At 43.7% G+C, this 22,561-nt stretch overlaps 1 protein-coding gene across 9 annotated transcripts in view; it reads left to right on the top strand.

Moving 5' to 3' along the window:
• The window catches only part of hydin (HYDIN axonemal central pair apparatus protein), a 981,559-nt gene that overhangs the window by 254,876 nt on the left and 704,122 nt on the right, over positions 1–22,561 (top strand). For 8 of the 9 annotated variants that reach the window (XM_072279252.1, XM_072279251.1, XM_072279249.1 and 5 more), the window contains exons 12-13: positions 9,958–10,181; positions 13,008–13,075. In XM_072279252.1, the coding sequence (XP_072135353.1) occupies positions 9,958–10,181; positions 13,008–13,075 (292 nt within the window). Of the gene's footprint in view, positions 1–9,957; positions 10,182–10,255; positions 10,312–13,007; positions 13,076–22,561 lie in introns of those variants that run through there. The other variant, XM_072279253.1, reaches the window with a different exon arrangement.

The raw sequence follows: 22,561 nt of genomic DNA, 5'->3' as shown, positions 1-22,561 counted from the left end.
CTATCATCGGACAGGAGGAACAGTTATTTCTCTACAACCATCATGCTCCTGAACTGGAATGGTTGACTTCACTCACCACAACTTGGAAGTGATTCAACAACTTGCATACTTCTTTTTCAAGGACTCTTTACAACTCCTGTTTTCAGTATTATGTTTTACTTGCACAGTCTGTCTTCTTTTGTACATTGCTTATTTGTCAATCTTTGTTTATATAGAATTCTATTGTATTTCTTTTCCCTATAAGTGCCGACAGGAAAATGGATTTCAGGGTAATATACGGTGCCGTGCACTCAGTGTCCACTTTATTAGGTACAATAGTGGAAACTGGTGTGGTCTTCTGCTGCTGTAGACCATCTACTTCAAGTTTTGACATGTCGTGCATTTAGAAATGTTCGTCTGCACATCACTGTTGGTTATTTGAGTTACTGTTGCCTTCCTGTCAGCTTGAACGAGTTTGGTCATTCTCCTCTGACTTCTAATGAACAAGGTGTTTTTGCCCACAGAACAGATGTTTGGTCTGAACAACAATTGAACGTCTTGACCATGTCTGCATGCTTTTATGCATTGTGTTGCTGCATGTGATTGATTATTTAGCTATTTCAAATAATACCCTCTAATCTCAAATAATAATGAGGCAGCCTACAGAGAGGAAGTCATCACTCTGACACAGTGGTGTCAAGAAAACAACCTCTCTCTCAATGTGGCAAAAACAAAGGAGCTGGTTGTGGACTACAGGAGGAATGGAGACGGGCTAACCCCTATTGACTCCTGATTTGTAGTACACAGGTCGTCTTGCTGTTCCTCATGAGATTATTATCTTTACAAGCTTGGTTCCCTTTGTTTACTCCACCCTGATTCTCTGCCAAGTCAAAAGCTTGGTGATGGCCATGATGAGGAGATGTGTGGCAAGGCAAAATATTTGAAATGACAATGGAAGATACTGGTAACACACTGGTAGTATTCTACAGGTCAGACAGCATCATGAATTGTTTTTTTTCTTTATTTGGTGGCTAACCTTAGAATTTGGCAAGACAGATAGGTTAGATTGTGTTGGTAATGGCTGACAGTGAATGATGTCAGACCCCTACGATACCTCAATGAAGTTAATGAGTATAGGTCTGCTGATAACTCACAGGAAGGAACTTAGAGGCCATCCTTACGTAATAAGCGGATTCTGTTTTTACAGATGTTCTTCAGTTGATTTTGTCCTTAAGTTTGAAAATACACAGAAATCTATACCTCTACAGTATTGGAACAAGTGTCATTAAAAACACATGAGGCAGTACATATGTATACGGTTAAATGACAAAAAAGACCCTGAACGTGAAAGAACAATTATCATTAGTGAAAAGAGAGAGGAAACTCGTTATGCCATTTATAGGGATGAATGTGTTTGCGTGTGATGTTCTGGTTAATAGTTTTACTGTTATGCTGTATGTATTTCATTTTGGCAGTTCTGCGAGAATTGCTTGTTTTCAGCTTATGTTTAGATTATTGTTGAAGATAAGAGGTGAGGAGAAATATGTGCCATCCAGTTAGGATTGTCGAATTGAAGGAGGGGGTTCTCTGGGGAGGGACACTAAGTTTGGACTTAGGGTTATTTTATTCGAGAAGAAATGAAGAGGGAAGGCAGAGAGAAGAGGTCGCAGGACTGTGATTCGATGAAACCCGGGGTGAGATCGATTGAGGATTGGTGACTTGGGGAAACTGTCAGCTCCAACCCGTGCACATTAAACTGCTTCATTAAAATGTGCCCTTTCCTTTTTTTGCTCTTTTCTTTACTTACCCTTTAGTCAAATTAAGAATGAAAAGATAAATCTTTTAATCGTATGCAGTGTTCTGTCTGTTATTTCATGGCACTAATTTGTAACAGGGTAGTGAATTACACAGCATCCACACAAACGAGGGATTTGGGGCGGGATTGTGCCTCGATCTCACACGTTTGGCAGAGCCGGAGATTGTCTTTCCTAGACTTTTGCAGTTGAGGAAACCAAGATGTTTCATTGTGGGTGTATCGTCTGGGATCGATTTCGTTATGTGCTGTGTGAGCTGTTACGTACCCCGTAACTGGGTTGCCAAACTAGCAGAAATGGATCACTCAGTTGGAGTCTGGATTACTAGAACTAAGAAAGTTTTATTAAAGAAACAAGCAAACACAGTAATCGAAAGGATAATAAATGCAACAGTTCAGCAATGATAACCACACATGTGCACAGAATTAAGATAACAGCATCAATCAAGCTCTATCGTTGTCCAGGGGAAAATGACCAATTTCAAAGTGATACAAAAGTCCAGTTCGATTTAGTTCAGTTCGCAGTAATCGTTGCCATGGCGATGGACAACGTGGGGGGAGGGAGAGAGAGAGAACGGGAACGACTGATCATTCAGAAACAGCTTCCACTCACAGACCAGCGATATTGCTCACAAGCAGCTTTCGGGCGAGTCCTTTGTGATGTCACCTGAGGTCACCGACTGTGATCCCTCCTCCAGATGCGGTCGATCCTCTGCAGTGAAGCCGGTACCCAAGCGAGGGTGGACACACACCGGGTTCCCGCTGATCGTACCTTTCCACCCTGTGCGTTTAAGGCTGATCCCCTGATCAGCCGTCCAAGAGCTTCTCACCGACTTGTGAGAGGCGCACCGCTTCCAGGGTCTCGTTACCTCGGGTGTCGTGTGTGTGCTGCCTTAGCGAACCTGTCCCTTTTTATCCCCCTGCTGGGGTATCGCCTGTCCATCACTTCAAACAGTTCAGGGTTCAAAGGGGGAGCTGATCTTGGCAATACCCAGACTGATGGCTCCTTCATTAACATCTCCACATGCTGCTTCATTGTTCCTTATCTCTCCTTCCCCTGAGGACAGGTGGCAGACCAACTGCTGATGCCACTGATGCTAGCCCAGGCCAGCAAACATCTTAATTCATGTGTATTCTCGTCACAGAGCATTGATCCAGTGGGTTGTGTGTTTAAGTCTGTGCTAAACTGTTGTCTGGTAAGGCGATTACGATACGTGGTTATGGATGCTGCAGGGGTTGAGTGGTGGTGTGAATCCACAGGTTTACTGGTAACGAATGCGTGTGCATTGAGTGGGGTAGACAATTGTATCCCTGACAAATCGTTAGTTCGAACTTTAAGTACTGTTAAAACCGTAGGAACAGTTACGATTGTGGAGCAGAGGTTTGATAGAATGCTGGGCAAAGACTTTGTTTTAGTTCAGACTAGTGCTGATGTAACGTTGGCGGAACTGCCTGGTACTATTGGGGCCCTGGGAGAGCGGGGGCTGTGGGCTGTCCACATTTTCCGGGAGGAGGAGAGTGTAGGATGCAGGCCGAATGACAAGCCGAGTCTCCCGTAGCTGGGGGCGGAGACTTCAAAGAAAGGTTGCTCTCGTTTCTGTGGAGCAAGGGGAAGGACTATTCTGATTTGAAATGTCTAATGAGTGCCCCAGTGAAGAGTGACAATTCTGAGTTGGTATCAGCCCTTACCTCCCTGGCAAATAAATGGCACAGTGCCCAGGCAGAGGATCCTAGCTATCGAATGTTCTCTGCGGTGAAGTCCACCCCGAGGGGAAAGGGGAGTATGAGATTTGGGCAGAGTTGACCTCTCAGATGTTGTATGAGTGGCAGTGCTCTGATGACGTAAAAAGACAGCGATTGGTTGAGAGTTTAAGAGGCCAGGCTGCTGATGCAGTGAGAGCCATAAAGACACAGAATCCCCTTGTTATTTCTGTGGCCTACATGCAAGTGCTAAAAAGGTCTTTGGCACGATAGGAAGCCCAGTGGACCTTGTGATAGGGTTTCAGAACATGTTTCAGGAGGAGGGGAGGAGCTTTGTGCTTACATTTTTGGGCTAGAGAGGCAGCTTAATTGCTTGTGGCCTAGAGGGTTCATTCAGACGGCTGAAGTGGATCAGTTAAGAATAGACCAAATAGCGAAAGGTGCCCAGTCCCAGGACCTGATTGCTTGGGGTCTCCTACTGTCCCATAAGACGCGCTCCCCTCCCTCATTTGTTGAGCTGATCAGAGAAGTATGGAAGGAGGAGAATGCATCAGAGGCGCGGAAGGCCTCTGTCAGCTCGGTAGTAACCCCCTCTGCTGCGCTGAAGTGACCACGGATAGCCCAACCCGGGGAGTGGTAAAGGAGATCATAGCAGAGTTGAGAACTGAGGTGTTGCGATCGTTATCAGTGGATATGCCCCACCCTCCCTAACAATAGAGCTGATAGGGAGGAGGGCCCCTAAGGGGTTGGATTAAGCAGAGGGCTGCTCGTGGTCGGGGTCCTGAGAGAAGGGGAGTGGCCAGTATTGTCTGTTATAACTGTGGCAAAGAGGGACACTTCAGGTGGGAGTGTGAATGACAGGAAGCCCCTTGGAGAAGAGAGTGAGCCCCTGGGTACCTAAGCAGAGAGAGACATCAGGAAAGTTAGAAGAGACCCAGTAAGGGTGCGGCCTGGCATTCCCTATCCGGGTATCTGGCCACAGTATCCAGGTAACTGAAGACACCCCTTTCAGAGAAAGGTCATGGCAACTGGCCTTTGCAGAGGTGGAAGACGTTTGGCAGCATTTGTGGAAGCCGAAGGAAGCTGAGATCATCACTGAGTCCAGAAGCCCCTATATGTCCCCAATAGTAGTGGCCAGGAAGAAGAATGGGAAGGTATGGATGTGTGTGGACTATAGGAGTCTGAACGGGCATACTATCCCTGAACAGTATACGATCCCGAGGATGGAAGATGCGCTGGCCTGCCTGAATAGTGCGAAGTGGTTCAGTGTGCTAAACTTGAGGAGTGGGTATTACTAGGACCCCATGAGCAAGGCTGACAAAGAGAAGACGCCATTTATATGTCCACTAGGATTCTTCCAGTTTGAAAGGATGTCCCAGGGCATATTGGGAGCCGCTGTGACTTTTCAGCATGTCATGGAGAAAATGGTGGGTGAAATGAACTTGCTTGAGGTATTGGTTTTCTGGATGACTACATTGTGTTCGGGTCCACCTTGGAGGAACGTGAAGTGAGGCTACTGAAGGTGCTGGGCCAACTGAAAGCTGAAGGGTTAAAACTTTCCCTGGACAAGTGCCAGTTCTGCCAAATGTCTGTTAGCTATGTTGGGCACATAGTTTCATGGGATGAAGTAGCTACAGATCCATCTAAGATAGAGGCGGTGACTACATGGCCAAGGCCTCAGAATGTAAGCACTTTGCACTTGTTCCTTGGGTTCTGTGGGCACTATCAGAGGTTCCTGAAGGACTATGCAAAAGTGAGTCGCCCTTTAAATCAGCTTCTGTGTGGTTACCCTCCCTTGGGGAAGAAAGGGGGGAGGACAAATGGAGAGGAGGGTAAATATTTTCTTAGCCCCTTCAGAGCCTTTTGGAGCGAGATGGGATGCGAAATGTGAAGAGGCCTTTCAGTTGCTGAAGGAGCTGCTGATAAAAGCGCCTGTGCTAGCTTTTTGTAGACCCTTGATAGCTGTGTGTACTGCATATGGATGCCAGCAGAGAGGGCTTAGGGGGTGTCCTGTATCAGGATCAGGGCACAGGGTTGAGACCTGTTGCATTTCTTAGCCAGAATCTGTCACCCTCTGAGAAAAACTATCCCACATACAAATTGGAGTTCCTGGCATTGAAGTGGGCTGTGGTGGATAAGTTGAGAGACTGCCTCTATGGTGCCAAGTTTGAGGTAAGCACGGACAACAACACCCTAACTTATATCCTGACTTCGAAAAATTTGATGCTACAAGCCATTGGTGGTTGGCGGTGTTGTCTGCCTACGATTTCAACCTGATCTACCGGCCAGGAAGTAGGATCATTGATGGTGATGCTTAGTCTCGATGTGCTCATGAAGGGCTGGACCAGGATGAAGAGTGGGAGAGCGTTCCTGCCCCGGGAGTAAAAGCCATGTTCCAGTTTTCCATCACGGTGAAGGCAGAGGAAAGGCAAGGGCAGGATCAAGCAGTAGATCAATTGGGAGCCCCTGATGATGCCATACCACAAGTTTACCGCAATCTGACTGCTCTGAAGACAAACCAGTTACCGGAATTGAGTCATGCGGAAGTGGCAGCTGCTCAGCGAGATGACCCAGGCATCGGGACCATTTAGTCAGCAGTCAAAAAAGGAGACATAGCCCAAGCAGAGAAGATGAAACATGTTGTGGTGGCTCCATTACTGAGAGATTGACCCAGATTGGAGTTGAGGAACCAAATCCTATACTGGGTTACGTCGTCTCTGGACCAACCTTGGCGATGCCAGCTAGTTCTGCCTGAGAAGTATCGGAGGATTGTGTTGAGGTCATTTCATGATGAGTCTGGTCATTTAGGGTTTGAAAAGACCTATGGATTACTCAGAGATCAGTTCCACTGACTCTGAATGAAGCCGAAGTTCGAAGAGTACTGCAAGTCGTGCATTCAATGTTTACGAAGGAAGACGCTGCCTACGAGGGTCACTCCATTGTCCTACTTGCAGCGTGTGGAGCCCCTTGCCCTGGTGTGTATGGATTTCCTGTCAGTAGAACCAGATACTAGCCACACGGATGACTACACCAGATATGTGCGAGCTTTCTCTACCAAGGATCAGAGGGCGTCCATAGTGACCAAAGTGTTATGGGAGAAGTATTTCATTCATTATGGCCTCCCCAGTCGGATACATATTGATCAGGGACGGGATTTCAAGAGGAGGCTCGTACATGAGTTACTGAGCATGCTAGGAGTCGAGAAATCGAGGACTACGCCTTTTCACCCCAGGGTGATCCCCAGCCCGAGAGGTTTAATCAGACCTTGCTAGACATGCTCGGAACCTTGGAGATCAGCAAAAACAGCAAATGGAGTCAACATATTGGACATCTGGTCCACTGCTACATCTGTACACGAAATGAAGCTACTGGGTACTCGCCCTATTATCTGATGTTTTGACACAATGTGAGGTTGTTCCTTGACCTCTGTTTTGGGACTGGCGAGGAAGATCTACCACCGAAGACTTATCTGAAGAATGTGCCTGATATGAGAAGGGAGCTGAAAAAGGCTTATGAATTAGCTGAGGTCGCGGCTGCCAAACAGAATCAAAGAAATAAGAGGATGTATGATCAAAAGATAAGATTCTCCCAACTCATGTCGGGAGACCGAGTCCTCAGAAGGACCTACCTGGGAAGAATAAGTTGGCTGACCACTGGGCAGCCACGCCTTATATAGTGGAGAGTCAGATGCTACACATACCAGTTTTCCAAGTGAATCCAAAGGATGGGAACAGGCCTGTCAAAATTCTCCATCAGAACCACCTTCTACCTCTGGGCCAAGAGGAGCATGTTGACTCAGTGCCTGACCTGGTCCCTTCACCTAGTAAGGGGGTTCTGCGGCGATGTGGACCGAAGGAAGACTGAAGGACCTGCAGCAGGAAAGATTAGACCGGCCCCCACCCCTGAATCGGATACGGACTCGGAGGATGAGGAACTGGGGGTGTGATATATGCTGCCTTTTGCTAACTCCCCATTCATTGAGGAAGAGATTCTCAACCCTTGTCACGCTGAGGCAGATGAAATCGGAGGGGGCTATCTGTGGACAGACTGGGTTTCAGCGGGACCATGGAGGGGATGAAGCAGGGCTTGAGCCAAATGGCAGAGGGGTCCGAGTTGCAGGAGGGGACAAGTGATAGACTGGGGGGAGGCCTCGCCATATAGATCAGAAGTATCCCAAGGAGTGTCTGAAACTGAAGAAGTAGATGATGGGGTAAGGAGGTCTCAGAAAATCAGGAGACCCCCCAGATAGGCTGGCCTATGTAACACCAGGGAACAGAGTGCTATGGCTATCCCCCTAGTCGGATATGTCACTACTCTTTACAAATAGATTTGAGGGGCTGACATCATGAAATTCCTGTGAAAACAGTGGTATTAAGATGAGGTGACAAATTATTTCAAGGTAATGAGGACATGACTGTTTTGGTGGGGGGAGAGTGTAATGCCATGGTTCGTAGTTTTACTGTTATGCTGTATGTATTTCATTTTGTGCTGTTCTGAAGCCAAACCAGTTTCTGTTATTGTTGAAGATATGAGATGAGGAGAAATTAGGATGGTCAAATTGAAGGAAATTGAAGGTGTTGTCCCTCTCCTGAGGGACATTAAGATTAGACTTGGGTTTCTTTTGTTCGAGAGGAGATGAAGAAGGAAGATACCGTAGTTCCAGCGTTGCCACCATTACTACTCTAACCTGCTTACTCCCAGTCAGCAACATCATCCGAAAACGTGCTGTCAGTTTCCTTGTGTGCACTGGTGACACCCTTACTACGTTCTCTCTTGATTTCAAATCATCTGTCTTCCAATGCTGTGTGAACAGAAATTGCTTCCAACTAAAATCTGGGAATGTAAAATCTAGACCATAAATGGGATTAAAGCGGATGAACAAAAATGTTGGCACAGAGTGACTATTCCCACACTGTGATTCTAAAGCATCACCTCATTTTTAGAAGGGATGTTGCAGTTTTCAGAATTCTGTTGCATTATCTAACTTAAGATGATTTGCTCCTTCTGTTTTTATCAGGACTGGCTATTTGTGCTTGCCATTTCTCTCTTTCTACTTTTTCCCTGTCATTTATATATTCTGTTCCACTGGGGAGGTCTGTAACCATCCAGACTTGGAATTGGTTTACCATTGTCACATGCACTGAGGTAGAGCGAAAAGTTTGACTTGCACACTGTTCATGCACATCAAATCATTACACAGTGCATTGATGTAGTACCAAGTAAAACAATACCAGAATGCAGAAAAAGTGTAATAGCTACAGAGAAAGTGCAGCACAGGTAAACAATAAGGTGTAAGGTCGTAATGAACTAGATTGTGAGGTCAAATATCAATCTTATGGTAGTTAGCAATTATTTAATAGTCTTAGTTGCTCTGGGGTAGAAACTTTCCTTAAGCCTAACGGTGAGTGTTTCAGGCTTTGTATCTTTTGCCTGATAGGAGAGGGGAGAAGAGAATGTCTAAGGTACGTTGGTTTTTGGTTATGCTAGCTGTTTTACTGAGGCAGTGAGAAGGGTAGACAGAATCTATAGAGGGGAGGCTGGCTTCTCTGATGTGCTGACGTGTCCACAATTTTCTGTCCATTTTTATGGTGATGGGCAGAGCGATTGCCATACTAAGCTGTGATGCTTCTAGATAGGATGCTTTCGGTGGTGCATTGATGAAAATTGATAAGGCTTGATGGGGACATTCCAGATTGAATTAGCCTCCGGAGGAAGTAGAGATGTTAGTGAGCTTTCTTGGCCAGGATATTTATGTGGACGGATCAGGACAAACTATTGCTGGTGTTTGCTCCTAAGTACATGAAACTGTCACCACCTCAACCTCTGCACCACTGATGCAGACATGATTTCTCATTAGCAACACATTACACAATGAGTTCAGCTGTCCACCCAATGGTTCTCAAGCATTTCACTCATTATAATGCTAAGGGATTAAGGGTTACAGGGAGAAAGCAGAGAATTGTGTTGAAAAACAAAAGCAGCCACAATTGAATGGTAGAAAAGATTTACTGACGTTCCCGTTGTTGCACTCATGCCCCCAACCTCTTCTGCTACTTAGACTTAAATAATTTCTGTATTTTTCAGTTCTGGTTAAAGGTCTTCAGGCCTAAAAAGTAACTGCTTCCGTTTGCATAGACGCTGCCTGACCCTTAACGTGTTCCCAGCATTTTCTGTTGTTTTTAGTTAACGATGGAACCAGGTACATGTGGTTCTGTCTGGAAGAATTGATCAAATGTATGCTGACGAGACAGGCAGCCATCAGAATTCTGCAGATCCCAATAACAAATAAGATATTTTCTATTCTTCGGGGCAATCTTGGCTAATAGAATTGCTGATTTTCTCTTGATTATTTTGCTTTGCTATTAAAAAGATTTTGACAAAGGTAGATTACTGAAAGGAAATAAAAAAAAGTTTGCATTTTTCAAACAAAACAGTAGTTATCTAATTATGTCTTTATTGTTCAGATGTTGATGACGAACAAAGGCGATATCCTTGCTGCATACAGCCTGGTGCCTGCATTCACTCCTATTGGCTCCTGCTTCAGCATTAACCCAAGTTCAGGGTCACTGTTGCCAGGTGATTACCAAGTACTGGATGTGACGTTCAAATCTAACATTCTTGGGGAGTTCCGAGAAGATTTAATGTTTTCTGTCGAAGGGTGTCCACAACCAATCAGAGTGACTTTTAAGTAAGTACTTCATTTTGTTTAACTTACTAGTAGTTCCACTTTCAATGTGGTTTTGTGAAAGACAAGGGTACAAGAAACGCAATATTGATGTTAAGGATACTATCAGAATGAGCTATTCAAGTGCAAAAAGGTTTGTTTGTTTTATCAACTACACAAAAGCATTTGATAAAGTGAAGCACAATAAGTTATTTGAAATATTGCAGAAAACTCTAGATCTAGATTCGAAAGACCTCCGCCTAATCAGAAATCTGTACTGGGAACAAACTGCCGCTGCAAGAATAGATGGAGAAGTGAGTCAGTTTACGAAAATCAAGGGAGGCATTAGACAAGGGTGTGTTTTCTCCCCTGATTTATTTAATGTGAACAGTGAAACAATATTACAAAAAATAAGAGACATCTTGGGAATCAAAGTTGGCAGTGAAAACATCAATAATTTCAGATATGTAGATGACATTGTGTTAACTGCAAGTGCGGAGGAAGAACTACAAAACTTAATTGATGTAATTGTTGAAGAAAGTGCAAAAATGGGTCTATCTATCAATTGCAAAAAGACAGAATGTATGGTGATATCCAAAAAGGAGAATCCTATCTACAGGCTGAGAATAAACAGAAAAGACATAAGACAAGTAAAGAACTTTTGCTACTTAGGAAGTTGGTATTAGATGACAGGTGTGACATGGACATCAAAAGAAGAATAGGGATGGCAAAAGACACCTTTACGAGAATGAAGAGTATACTGACCAATACTAAACTCGGCATGACAACCCACCTCAGAGTACTGAAATGTTACGTTTATCCCGTTGTGTTATATAGCTCAGAATGTTGGACAATATCTAGTAACATGAGGAAACAGAGATGTGGCTTTTGAGGAGGATGCAAAGAATATCATGGATGAAATGAATATCTAACGAGGATGTCATGAACAGAGCAAAAACTAAAAGAGAAATAATGTATGAGATCATGAAAAGGCAACGTAACTTCATTGGACATGTGATTAGGAAAGAGGAGTTAGAATGCACGGGAATTATGGGAAAGATTGAAGGGAAGAAAGCAAGAGGAAGACAAAGACAAATGATGATGGAGACAGCAGTCAGAGAACTGGAAATGAATACCAATGAATTGATCCACTTGACCCGAAACAGGAGTGTGTGGGCCGTGGCAGTGAAAGCTCAAACTGGGCACGGCACCTGATGATGATGATTTCCAGTTTCAGTTCTTGGTAAAGGTGATTCCAGGAAACAAGGATATTGTCAGAACTGGAGAGCTTAAGTTACATAAGACTGGATAGGTTGGCATTGTTTTCCCTGGAGTGAAGGAAATTGTCTTTTTTCACAGTCTTTAGTCACAGCCTTTTTCCTAGGTAAGGGATCGAACTTGAGGGCATTGGTTTAATCTGAGAGACGAAAGATTTAAAGGGAATTGAGAGGCAAGTTTCTCTCACAGTGGGTGGTGGCTATGTGGAATAAGTTGCCAGGCAACACGCAGGAGACAGGTAAAAGTTACAACATTTAAAAGGGATTTGAACAGGTACATGAATAAGAAAGGGTTAGAGGGATATGGGACAGATGCAGGCAAATGGGAATAGCTGAGCATGACATCTCGATCAATATAAACACACTGGGCCTGTTTCCATGCTGTGTAATTTTCTGGCAAAGTTTATCCCAATGAAGTTATACCCAGGCTCCCCAGCTCCACCTATCACACTCAATACTGAGGCCCTTATCTTTACAAAGTATTTACCTTTAAAATTTTATGCCCAAATGATCACCCATAGGCTTGATTCAACCTGCTGCAACTCTTGGTTTGTCTTGAGGAAAAACCCAAGAGCAGATATTCCGTTGCTTATAAGGTCAATAGCAACATGCACGATAGAATTTCCTCTGTCACTGCAGAGGATGTAGATGAAGTGTTGGGGAGTGGACTAATTGAGAGAGAACAGTAGGGGGGCAGGCTAAGAGTCAGAGGGCAGATTGAGTCCACTGTGGATTTCTCAATGAGAAGAATGAAATGGGTAACTGGGGGCAAAGAATTTCAAAGAAGGAAAATACTAGGGAAGGAAAAAGCATTCCAGTCTCCATGGGAAAATTTGGGTTGGAGGGAGGAGGTTGGGAAAGGTGATCCACATACGTTGTGCGGATTGGAGAAGCAGTCACAATTTGGAAGTGTGGGGCTTAGAATATGGAATGTGAATGTTAAGATCAGGAGGGATTGTCATAAAGATTCCAGCGTAGGGAGTCAGGTACGTGATGACATGGGGTTCTGCTGAAGATATCAGCAGTGAGGATTTCGATGGGTGAGATAGACGTAAAGGCAGAAAAGTTTAAGATGACACTTGTTTGGAGGAAGATGAATTCCCTGGACTCTCTGTAAACAGACCAGGAAGAGAAAGAACCTTTATATAATACAAAGCAAAGGTCAACCTGCTGGTTAACTTTACTTCAGGGTTTAAGGCCTGGGATTGCACTGTTGATTTAAAGTTCTTGAGGGTTGTTTAGTGAATGTGTAGGAACTTGAGTTAGTTTCTCATTTCACGTTTTATATGCATTCAATATACCCTTTGAATTTGTTTCTGAGAGTAATCTCACAGGGAACTGGCTGTTAAAATGTTGACATGTTTTCAGATGTCTGTTATAAGTGGAAAGAAACTGCCCAGGTTGCTTTACTGCACTGTTGACGCATTCACCTTACGTTTATTCATTATCATTGAAACTTGCTGAGTGCAGGAACTGCGACTGCTAAGAATTAATCTCTAAATGACCTCCTTGTGGATGTTAATTGTTAACCCCACTGCTGCTGAAAACACTAATAACTGCATGCTCTCTACAGGGGACATGTCATTGGACCTACATTTAATTTCAACGTGCCTTCACTGAACTTTGGGGAGATTTCCTATGGTGAGTGTTTGATAAGCTAATGCCCCAAAGCAGGAATTAGAAGGAAAGATGGAAGAGGAAATGTTTTGCATTGTTTACTCACAAGATGTGAAGTTATTTCTCTTCTAGCATTTTCAAACTTATACTTAGTAAAATGATTAGCTGTCAGTTCATTTGGATATGCCCAAGTGTGGAAAGAGAGCTGCTGAAGCGGGTCAATAGTTCACAGACTTTAATGCGAACAGTATTTTTAAGGGAAAACAACAAACGTTAGGCCAAACAGGGCTATTAACTAAAACTCTCAAATGGAAAACTTGATGCCAACACCGTAGTTGAAAGGAATATCTAAATATAGAAACATGGAAACATAGAAACATAGAAAACATACAGCACAATATAGGCCCTTCAGCCCACAAAGCTGTGCCGAACATGTCCTTACCTTAGAACTACCTAGGCTTTACCCATAGCCCTCTATTTTTCTAAGCTCCATGTAGTAATCCAGGAGTCTCTTAAAAGACCCTATCCTTTCTGCCTCCACCACCGTCACCAGCAGCCCATTCCACCCACTCACCACTCTCTGTGTGAAAAAACTTACCCCTGACATCTCCTCTGTACCTACTTCCAAACACCTTAAAACTATGCCCTCTCATGCTAGCCATTTCAGCCCTGGGGAAAAGCCTCTGACTATCTACACGATCAATGCCTCTCATTATCTTGTACACCTCTATCAAGTCACCTCTCATCCTCTGTCGCTCCAAGGAGAAAAGGCCAAGTTCACTCAACCTATTCTCATAAGGCATGCTCCCCAATCCAGGCAACATCCTTGTAAATCTCCTCTGCACCATTTCTATGGTTTCCATGTCCTATAAAGTGAATACTGTACCGCTAGTCCTCAGTCTCAGTTGAATTGACAGTTCACTATTCTCAGGCAAGGTCGAATGCAAGCAGGCAGCCTACCATTGCTGTGCTTTGCTCAAGTCTCGACAAGCGCTACATTGGAATGAAGGGAGATAAATACAGCCATAATGAAATAATAATTATCTGACACGTGCATATTCACGAGTGCAATTGCCGAATCTGCTGCGCGGCTGAGTCCGTGGTTGTGACATTAGCGCTATAAATTTTACCCAAAATATTTCCCTTTCTTGTTGAGGTGTGCTCATTGACTTTGAGGGAGGATATGTAAATAAAATAATCTGCAATGGGCACCTTGAGCCCTATATTTCCCTTAATGAGTTTCATATTGATATAAAACCCATCACACTGTGAGCCTGTTACTAACTTGGACAAGCTGAGTTCAAGCATCATAGTCTGACTGAAATATCTTGTGACATATTAGACACCATCTATTTGTATTCAAATTTATGGTCATTCAATGGGCTCTGGCAATTAATAATACCTATTTTATATAAAGGAGATTGATTATTTTATCTATTGTTTCTGATATGTTACCTGTGTGAGCTTTAAATTGCTCTTCTGCATTAGAGGCAATACTGTCATTTTTTTAAAGTTGGACAAATTGATGTATTAGAAGAGGAATTATAAAACCAATTGAGATCAGTTGTGGATGAGCATGATCCCCTTGATATTGAGATCCGTTCAAGAAGGAAAAAATAACTTCTTTTCTCAATTATTCAATTTGTGTGCATAAATAGGAATGGTGTGAACTTAAGTATAATAAATATTTTGGAGGTCTTTATTGATCAAGTGATCACCCCATTGATACCCCTTCAAGTTTAGTGAGGAGAAGTATATTATCTGGAAGTCCCCAAAACATAATTATTATATCTTTTCTCAGCATTTTACACTAGGCCTGAGTCGACGTAGTAGTAGTAGTAGTTCTCAGCATTCTACTTCAAATACTGTATATTTTTCAAGAGTTTATTTCCAGATATTTAGCTTCAGTGGTCATGGCTCCTCCATTGAACAAGGTCTGCACTTCTTTGATCCATTTGGTTAGATGACAACTTAATGGTATGAACGGTGACTTTTTTTTAAAATTTGAGGTAACCCACATCCTCCTGTTAATTTCCCTCTCCTACCAGTCCACTTAGGTTTCAAATCCTTTTGTTCACCTTTCCCATTTATATCTACCTATTACCCACACATCTATTCATCTGGGTTTCTTCTCTCATGGCCTACCATTCTTGGTTCCATCTTCCCATCATGCGATTCCACATAACACTTTCCTGCATTTAACTCTGCCTTATTTCCCCCTTCACTTATACCTACCCACCAGCCCCTGTACCCACAATTCCCTCTCTGATCTGCTTCCATGTGACCATCATTCCGTCCTCTTCTGGTTCTACCTATCACCTAGCAGCCATGCTTTGCCTCTTTTTACCGGTAATCTTCCCTCAGTCCTAAAGCATGGTTTTGGTGGTCCCAGGTGCTGCTTGACCCACTGAGTTCTTCCAGCAGTTTGTTTGTTTTTTGCTCCAGATTCCAGTATTTACTTGTGTCTCTTTTCTGTTGTTGATGGTCACAAGGCAGGCATGGTGGTATCTGGTATAGGTACAAGGACTTATGCTGAGATGTTTCCAGTGGCATGTATTGATATTTGGATCTAATGGGAAGAAGAATAAATAAATGTAATGAAACATGCCCAATGATGAGGTGCAGTGCATGGAATATTTGTGCAGGGTCTAGCTAACCTTTGGTAGTTATGCCAGAAGAAGGACAGCAAATCTGTTAAAGGTAGGAAGCTCATACAGTGTTGAGTCAGAATGTAAAAGCAAGAACACCCACCCAGTAATGTTGTTGCTCCTCCAGAAAGATTATATCAGTTCAAGAAATTGGGTCACCACTACCTTCTGAAGGACATAAAGTATAGGTGATAAAGTCTGGCTTGGCCAGGAAAGGCCACTTCCCAAACAATGAATAACCAAGAGTGTCTTGTGATTGATGAGTGTGTGGATTCCTTACTCCTGGGAGAGAGGGAAGTCATACTGAGCCATGTTCATAAACTATGGTCACAAGCCAAAGTTTTGAACGTTTCATAGACTATTCCGTAATCCACTGGAATGAGGCTTGTCTGAGATATTTGTCATCCATTAGTTGTGTCTTGATGTGGTGTGAGGAGGGAAATGGGGGTATGGGGGAAGAACATCCAGGTCATCGTCAGGTTATGACAGTGTTCCATTTCTGTGAACTGTTCACATCCGAGTAGTCCACACATCAGAAATGCAGATGTGAACCACATTCCCATGTGGCAGAAGGTGCCTGCAGCCCCTCATAGCTGGCAAATACACTTTGTTGGGCTCCCACACACGTGCTTTGTATGGGCTATACATAAGTTATGCGTCTGTAAGGAGGGGAAGACTTGTATATTTCTTTTGCTCTGTCTAGCTTGTCAGTTGCTCAATATAAAGTACAACAAACCTCCTGTTTATGAAAACCTCTATAGTTCTCCTGACAGCCTCTGTTAATGTCCTCACCTCCTCCACCTGAGTCTATAAGATCATTAGACCGTAAGATGTAGGAGCAGAATTAGGCCTTTTGACCTATTGAGTCTCCTCTGTCATTTCATCATGGCTGATTTATTATCCCAGTTAACCTGATTCGCCTGCTTTATTTTTATACTTATTTAGTGCAGGGTTCCCAGTCTTTTTATGCCATGTGCCCCTACCACTAACAGAGCGGGCTGTTGACTCCAGGTTAGGAACCCCTGATTTGAGATGCTGCACAGAACAGGCCCTTCTGGCACAACAAGCTGCACCACCCAGAAACCGACCTATTTAGCCCCGGCCTAATTCCCAGGAAAATGTACAGTGACCAATTAATCTACTGACTGGTACATATTTGGACCGTGGGAGGACACAGGAGCGCTCGGAGGAAACCCACTTGCTTACAGGAAGAAGGTACAAACTTCTTACGTACAGCGCCAGAATTAAACTCTGGACTCCGACATCCAAGCTGTAAAAGCTTGCACTATCTGCTATGCTACAGTGGCACCCAAACCCTCTCTCTGTAACCTTAGATGGATTTACTAATCATGAATCTATCAACTGCTGCTTTAAATATACTCAATGACTTGGCCTCCACAGCCATCTATGGCAATGAATTCCGCAGATTCATCACCCTATAGCTAAAGCAATTCCTCTTCATCTCTGTTCCAAGGGGATACCCTTGCATTCTGAGGCTGCGCTGTCTGGTCCTCGACTTCCCCACTATAGAAAACATCCTCTCCACACACAGTCTATCTAGTCCTTTCAATATTCGATAGGTTTCAATAGGATCCCTCCTCATTCTTAAAAACTCCAGTGAGTATAGGCCCAAAGCCATCAAATGCTCCTCAAACGTTAACCCTTCTATTCCCGAGATCGCTGTTGTGAATCTCCTCTGGACCCTCTCTATCCTTTCTTAGATAAGAAGGGCTTCCAGTTAAGATGGTACTACCAAATGTGTGCAACAGCTTCTGATAGTTAAAAAGATAAGAACTCCACTAAAAATATCTTATTCTGTGGTAAATTGTGTTAAATTATCGGCACAAAGAGTGAAGGGGTGAGCTTTGGCGAGGCAGGTTCAGAGGATGAGCTGAGATGGCATGTTGCAGAATCATTGCAGATGGAGTTCCGATGCCGTACAGCTGGCTCAGAAGTGAGATTGGATTGCTCTGAGCACTGAAAGGAGAAGTTGGGGCGGGAGAGATTTGGTGCCCATACAACTGGTCCAGGTGTGAGGTTGGATCGCTCTGGGCACTGGCAGGAGAAGTTGGAGCAAAGAAGTTCAATAAGCCCATAAGACATCGGAGCAGAATTAGGCCATTCAGCCCATTGAGTCTTCTCCGCCATTCCATCATGGCTCATCCCGGATCCCACTCAACCCCATTCACCTGCCTTCTTGCCATATCCTCTGTTGCCCTGACCCATCAGGAAACTATCAACTTCCGCTTAAATAAACTCATGGATGGCCTCCACTGCAGTGCGTGGCAGAGCACTCAATAGATTCACTACTCTCTGGCTAAAAAAATTATTCCCTACCTCCGTTCTAAATGGTCGCCCCTCAATTTTGAGGCTATGCAGTCTAGTTCTGGGTACCCCACCACAGGAAACATCCTCTCCACATCCACCCTATCTACTCCCTTCAACATATAGTAGGTTTCAATGAGATCCCACCGCATTCTTCCAAATTCCAGTGAGTTCAAGCCCAAAGCTGCCAAACGCTCCTCATATGTTAAGTCCTTCATTCTGGGAATCATCCTCATGTACCACCTCTGGACTCTCTCCAATGACAACATATCCCTTATGAGGTATGGGGCCCAAAACTGTTGACAATACTCTGTGCAGCTTGACTAGTGTCTTATAAAGCTTCAGCATTATCTCCTTGCTTTTATATTTTATTCCCCTTGAAATAAATGCCAATGTTGCATCTGCCTTCTTTACCAGAGACTCAACCTCTAAATAAACCTTCTGGGAGTCTTGCACGAGGACTGCTAAGTCCCTCTGCCCTTCTGATGTTTGAATCTTCTCCCCATTTAGATAATAGTCTGCACTATTCCTTTTACCAAAATGTATTATACATTTCCCACTCGCTGTCTCCTGCCTGTCAGCTATCCCTCTATCCATGCCAGTTTCTTTCCTGTAACACCATAGCAGTTTATCATGTTAAGTAGCCTCATGTGGGGCACCTTATCAAATGCCTTCTGAAAATCCAAGTAAATGACATCCACTGCCTCTCCTTTGTCCACCCTGCTTATTACTTTCTCAAAGAACTCTGCAGATCTGTCAGGCAAGATTTCTCTTTACAAAAACCATGCTGACTGACTTATTTTACTCCAGAACTTATCCCGAATTCTCATCCATAATAATAGACTCCAACACTTTACCAACTACTGGGGTTAGGCTAACTGGCCTATAATTTCCTTTCTTTTGCCTTTCTTCCTTCTTAAAAAGTGGAGTAAGACTTGCAATCTTCCAGTCGTTCGGGACCATGCCAGAATCAAGTGATTCTTGAAAGATCATGATCAATGCATCTCATGGGACTTGGATGTTGTCCATCTGGTCCAGGTGACTTATTCACCTTAAGACCTTTGAGTTTGCTTGCACTTTTTCCTTTGTAACAGCAAAGGCACTCTTACTCCTGCTCCCTGATACTCACTTTTCTCTGGCACACTCCAAGTGTCTTCCACAGTAAAGTACCCATTAAGTTCATTTGGCATTCCTTTGTCCCCCATTACCACCTCACCAGCATCATTTTCCAGTGGTCCAAATCAGCTCTCACCTCCCTTTTACTCTTTATATAACTGAAAAATCTTTTGGAATCCTGCTTTATATTATTGGTTAGTTTGCCCTCATAGTTCATCTTTTCCCTTCTTATAGTTTTTTAGTTGCTTTTTGTTGAATTTTAAAAGCTTCTCAATCATCCAACTTCGCACGCAGTTTTGCTAACCTATATGCCCTTTTATGTAGTCCTTAACTTCCCCTGTCAGCCACAGTTTCCTACCTATGCCATTTAAGAACTACTTCTTCTGTGGGACATATCTACTCTGCACTTGTGAACTATTCCCTGAAACATCAGCCACCTCTTCTCTGCTGTCAACCCTGCCAGTATCCTCCTCTAATCCACCTGGGCAAGTTCCTCTCTCATGCCTCCTAAATTCCCTTTATTCCATTGGTAATACATATGACTTATGCTTTTCCCTTTCAAATTGCAATATGAATTCAATCATATTATGATCACTGCCTCCTAAGGGTTCCTTTACATTAAGCTCCCTAATAAGATCTGTGTTATTACACAACCCAATCTTAAGATAGCCCTTCCCCGAGTAGTTTCAAGTGCAAGCTGCTCTAAAAAGCCATCTCATAGGCATTCAACACTTTCCCTCTCTTGAGTTCCGACATAAACCTGATTTTCCCAATCCCCTTGATATTGAAGTCCCCCATTACAATTGTGTCATTACCCTTTTTAAATGCCTTTTCCAGCTCCCTTTGCAATCTCAACGTTACATCTTGGCTACTATTTAGAGGCCTATATATGATTCTCATAATTCCCAGAATGGTTTCTTGCAGTTTCTTAACTCCACCCACAAAGATTCATCATTCTTTGACCCTATGTCACCCCTTTCTAAAGATGTAATTCCATCTTCTCTTCCGATGCACATTCAACTGACCCGGGTGCAAGGTTGGATCACTCTGAGCGCTGATCTGATCTGAAGAGCTTGAGAGTGGCTTCAGGCTGGATGATGGAATCTGGGCCCTGAGAGAGTGGCTGGGTGGTGTGATTTAGGCCCGGAGCCTTTTGCAGCAATGTTACCTGGTTCCTAGTGTGAGGCATAATTTGATGTTTAGACACTTTGTATATCAGCCCAGATCGGAGGCGATTTTGCTCTCTCTCCAGAGTGCTGGAGCCTTTCACTGTTCCGCCTTTGGGTCAATTTAAACACTGGCCCAGATAGATGAAACGTTAGGGTATCGGCCGTGTTGAGAGCGTATTTTGCTTGTTCTCTGTGATGGTCATTTCCATGGCGTTGAGGCTATGAAGACTGCTCCGTTGCTCTGCTCCATGCCCGGTAATATGATGAACTGATAAGTGAGGCCTTGGGCCTTCTCTGGGCTGATCTGGGGTTTGGATCTGAGGACTCAATTTTGGTTTAGAATTTTCTTGTTTGCTTCAATTATTTGCATGATTTGTATTTTTTTCTCTCTCTCATGCATCATGTGTTGTTCATTCATTTTCATTTTTATTCTTTTTTTTAATTGGGTTCTTTCAGGTTTCATGCTTTGTGGCTACCTGTGAGCAATCAGATCTCAAGGTTGTATAATTTATACAGTCCTTGATAATCAATGAATCCTGTATCTTGAATCTTAAAACTGCTCCTGATACTGTACTCCAATTGTGGTCTGACCAATGCTACATAAAGCCAATGTGTCTTCCCTTTTATTTCTTGCCTTTAACTGCATTAGATTCCAAGAAAGTTTATCCAACCACAGTTTCAAATACAACAATTTCTTTTTCCCAGTTATCAGAACCCAGCATACGTTTTTGCATCTCCTTCTCATTTGTTTTTGATAACTTCCTGGACCCCTAAAAAGCATGCTTGTGATTTATATGCCATTTCTTACAGGCAGTGCGGAGCGAGTAGATCAAAGAGGTCATGCAGAACTGCAGAAGAAAGTGTTTGTTCATGCCTGTAATATTGCTCACCCAAAGTGGAAAGTGCCCTTCCCTTGGACAACTTCAGTGGTGTGGAGACGGGAGACTTGCAGCACAGGCAACTGCCGGTCTTCCATACAACCTTGCCCAGGCCTGCACCCTGGAAACCTTCCAAGGCGTAAATCCATGGTCTCATGAGACCAGCGGATGCCTTTAAAGTGGAAAATATTTTAACCACCAAATGACTAGTTTACTGAGGCATAATGAAGAGTAGGAGGACAGATCATTGGACACAATGGACGGCAGCTGCTGAAATCTGGAGTAAATCTTAAACTGCTGGAGCAATTCAGTGGGCTGAGCAGCATCCCTTTAGAGTGCAAGACATAAAAAATACCACAAGTTACAAGAAATAAATAATAGTGTGAAACAGGAACAGCAAGATAGTGTTCATGAGATTATAGACCGTTCAGAAATCTGATGGTAGAGGGGATGAAGCTGTTCCTAAAACCAAGTGTTTGTCTTCAGACTCTGGTACCTCCTCCTTGATGGTAGTGTTGCCCTCAGGTTCGGCGAGGCAGCATTAGTGTAGGGGAAGACACTCTCCGGCCTGCCAAACTTGTGAAATCCCTTTTTTGTGGATACTGCGTGATGTCTTTCCTTGTTACAAATCAGTACCACGAAATAACAAACAGTACACCATATGCAATTAAGCGATTTAGCTTTATAATTCTTAATTTGACTGGAGTGTTGGTAAAGAAAACAAAAAAGAAAAGGGCCCATTTTAATGAAACAGTCTAATGCGCACGGTTTTCCCGTCCGTTAGTCCTCCATTGATTTACCCCGGGAGTCATCAACTCCTGACCCCATTCCATGTCCATTCAGTCCTGCAGTCTATGACCTCTTCGTTCTGGTATCTTCTCTCTGCATCCTCCACCGAACAAAAGCCTGCGAATCCCTCGCTCTCGGACACACAAGAAAGAAAAATATTCCCTTCATGGACGCCGCACATTCCAAAGCCCCTGTTATCTCTAGTCATAACCCAAACGCTGCTGCTCCAGAGAAACCATTACACTAGCCCTGAAGCCTTTCCCAGGGCGTGACAGTCTCCCGCCACCAAATTTAGTCATGTCCTCATGATTTGAGATAATTTGCCAACCCTTCCTGCAGAACACAAAGTCCATCTCAAGTGTAAAATACAGTGACATAGCTCCGCAAAGCAGTAGAGGCCACACTCTGTTCCCCCAGTGGTACATACTCCATACCCCCTCATCTCCCTCTTCATGTTCCAACACTACTGGGGATACTTCTGATATATCTGGCAAGGCCTCCCCGGGCCTATCACTCGTCCCCACCTGCAACTTGGACCCCTCTGTCCCTTGGCTGAGCCCCACTTCATGTTCTTGCAAGGTGGAT

The sequence above is a fragment of the Mobula birostris genome, chromosome 15 (genome assembly GCF_030028105.1).
Source record: "Mobula birostris isolate sMobBir1 chromosome 15, sMobBir1.hap1, whole genome shotgun sequence".
In the NCBI taxonomy this organism is placed as follows: domain Eukaryota; kingdom Metazoa; phylum Chordata; class Chondrichthyes; order Myliobatiformes; family Myliobatidae; genus Mobula; species Mobula birostris.
This window is presented reverse-complemented; position numbering and strand designations above follow the sequence as displayed.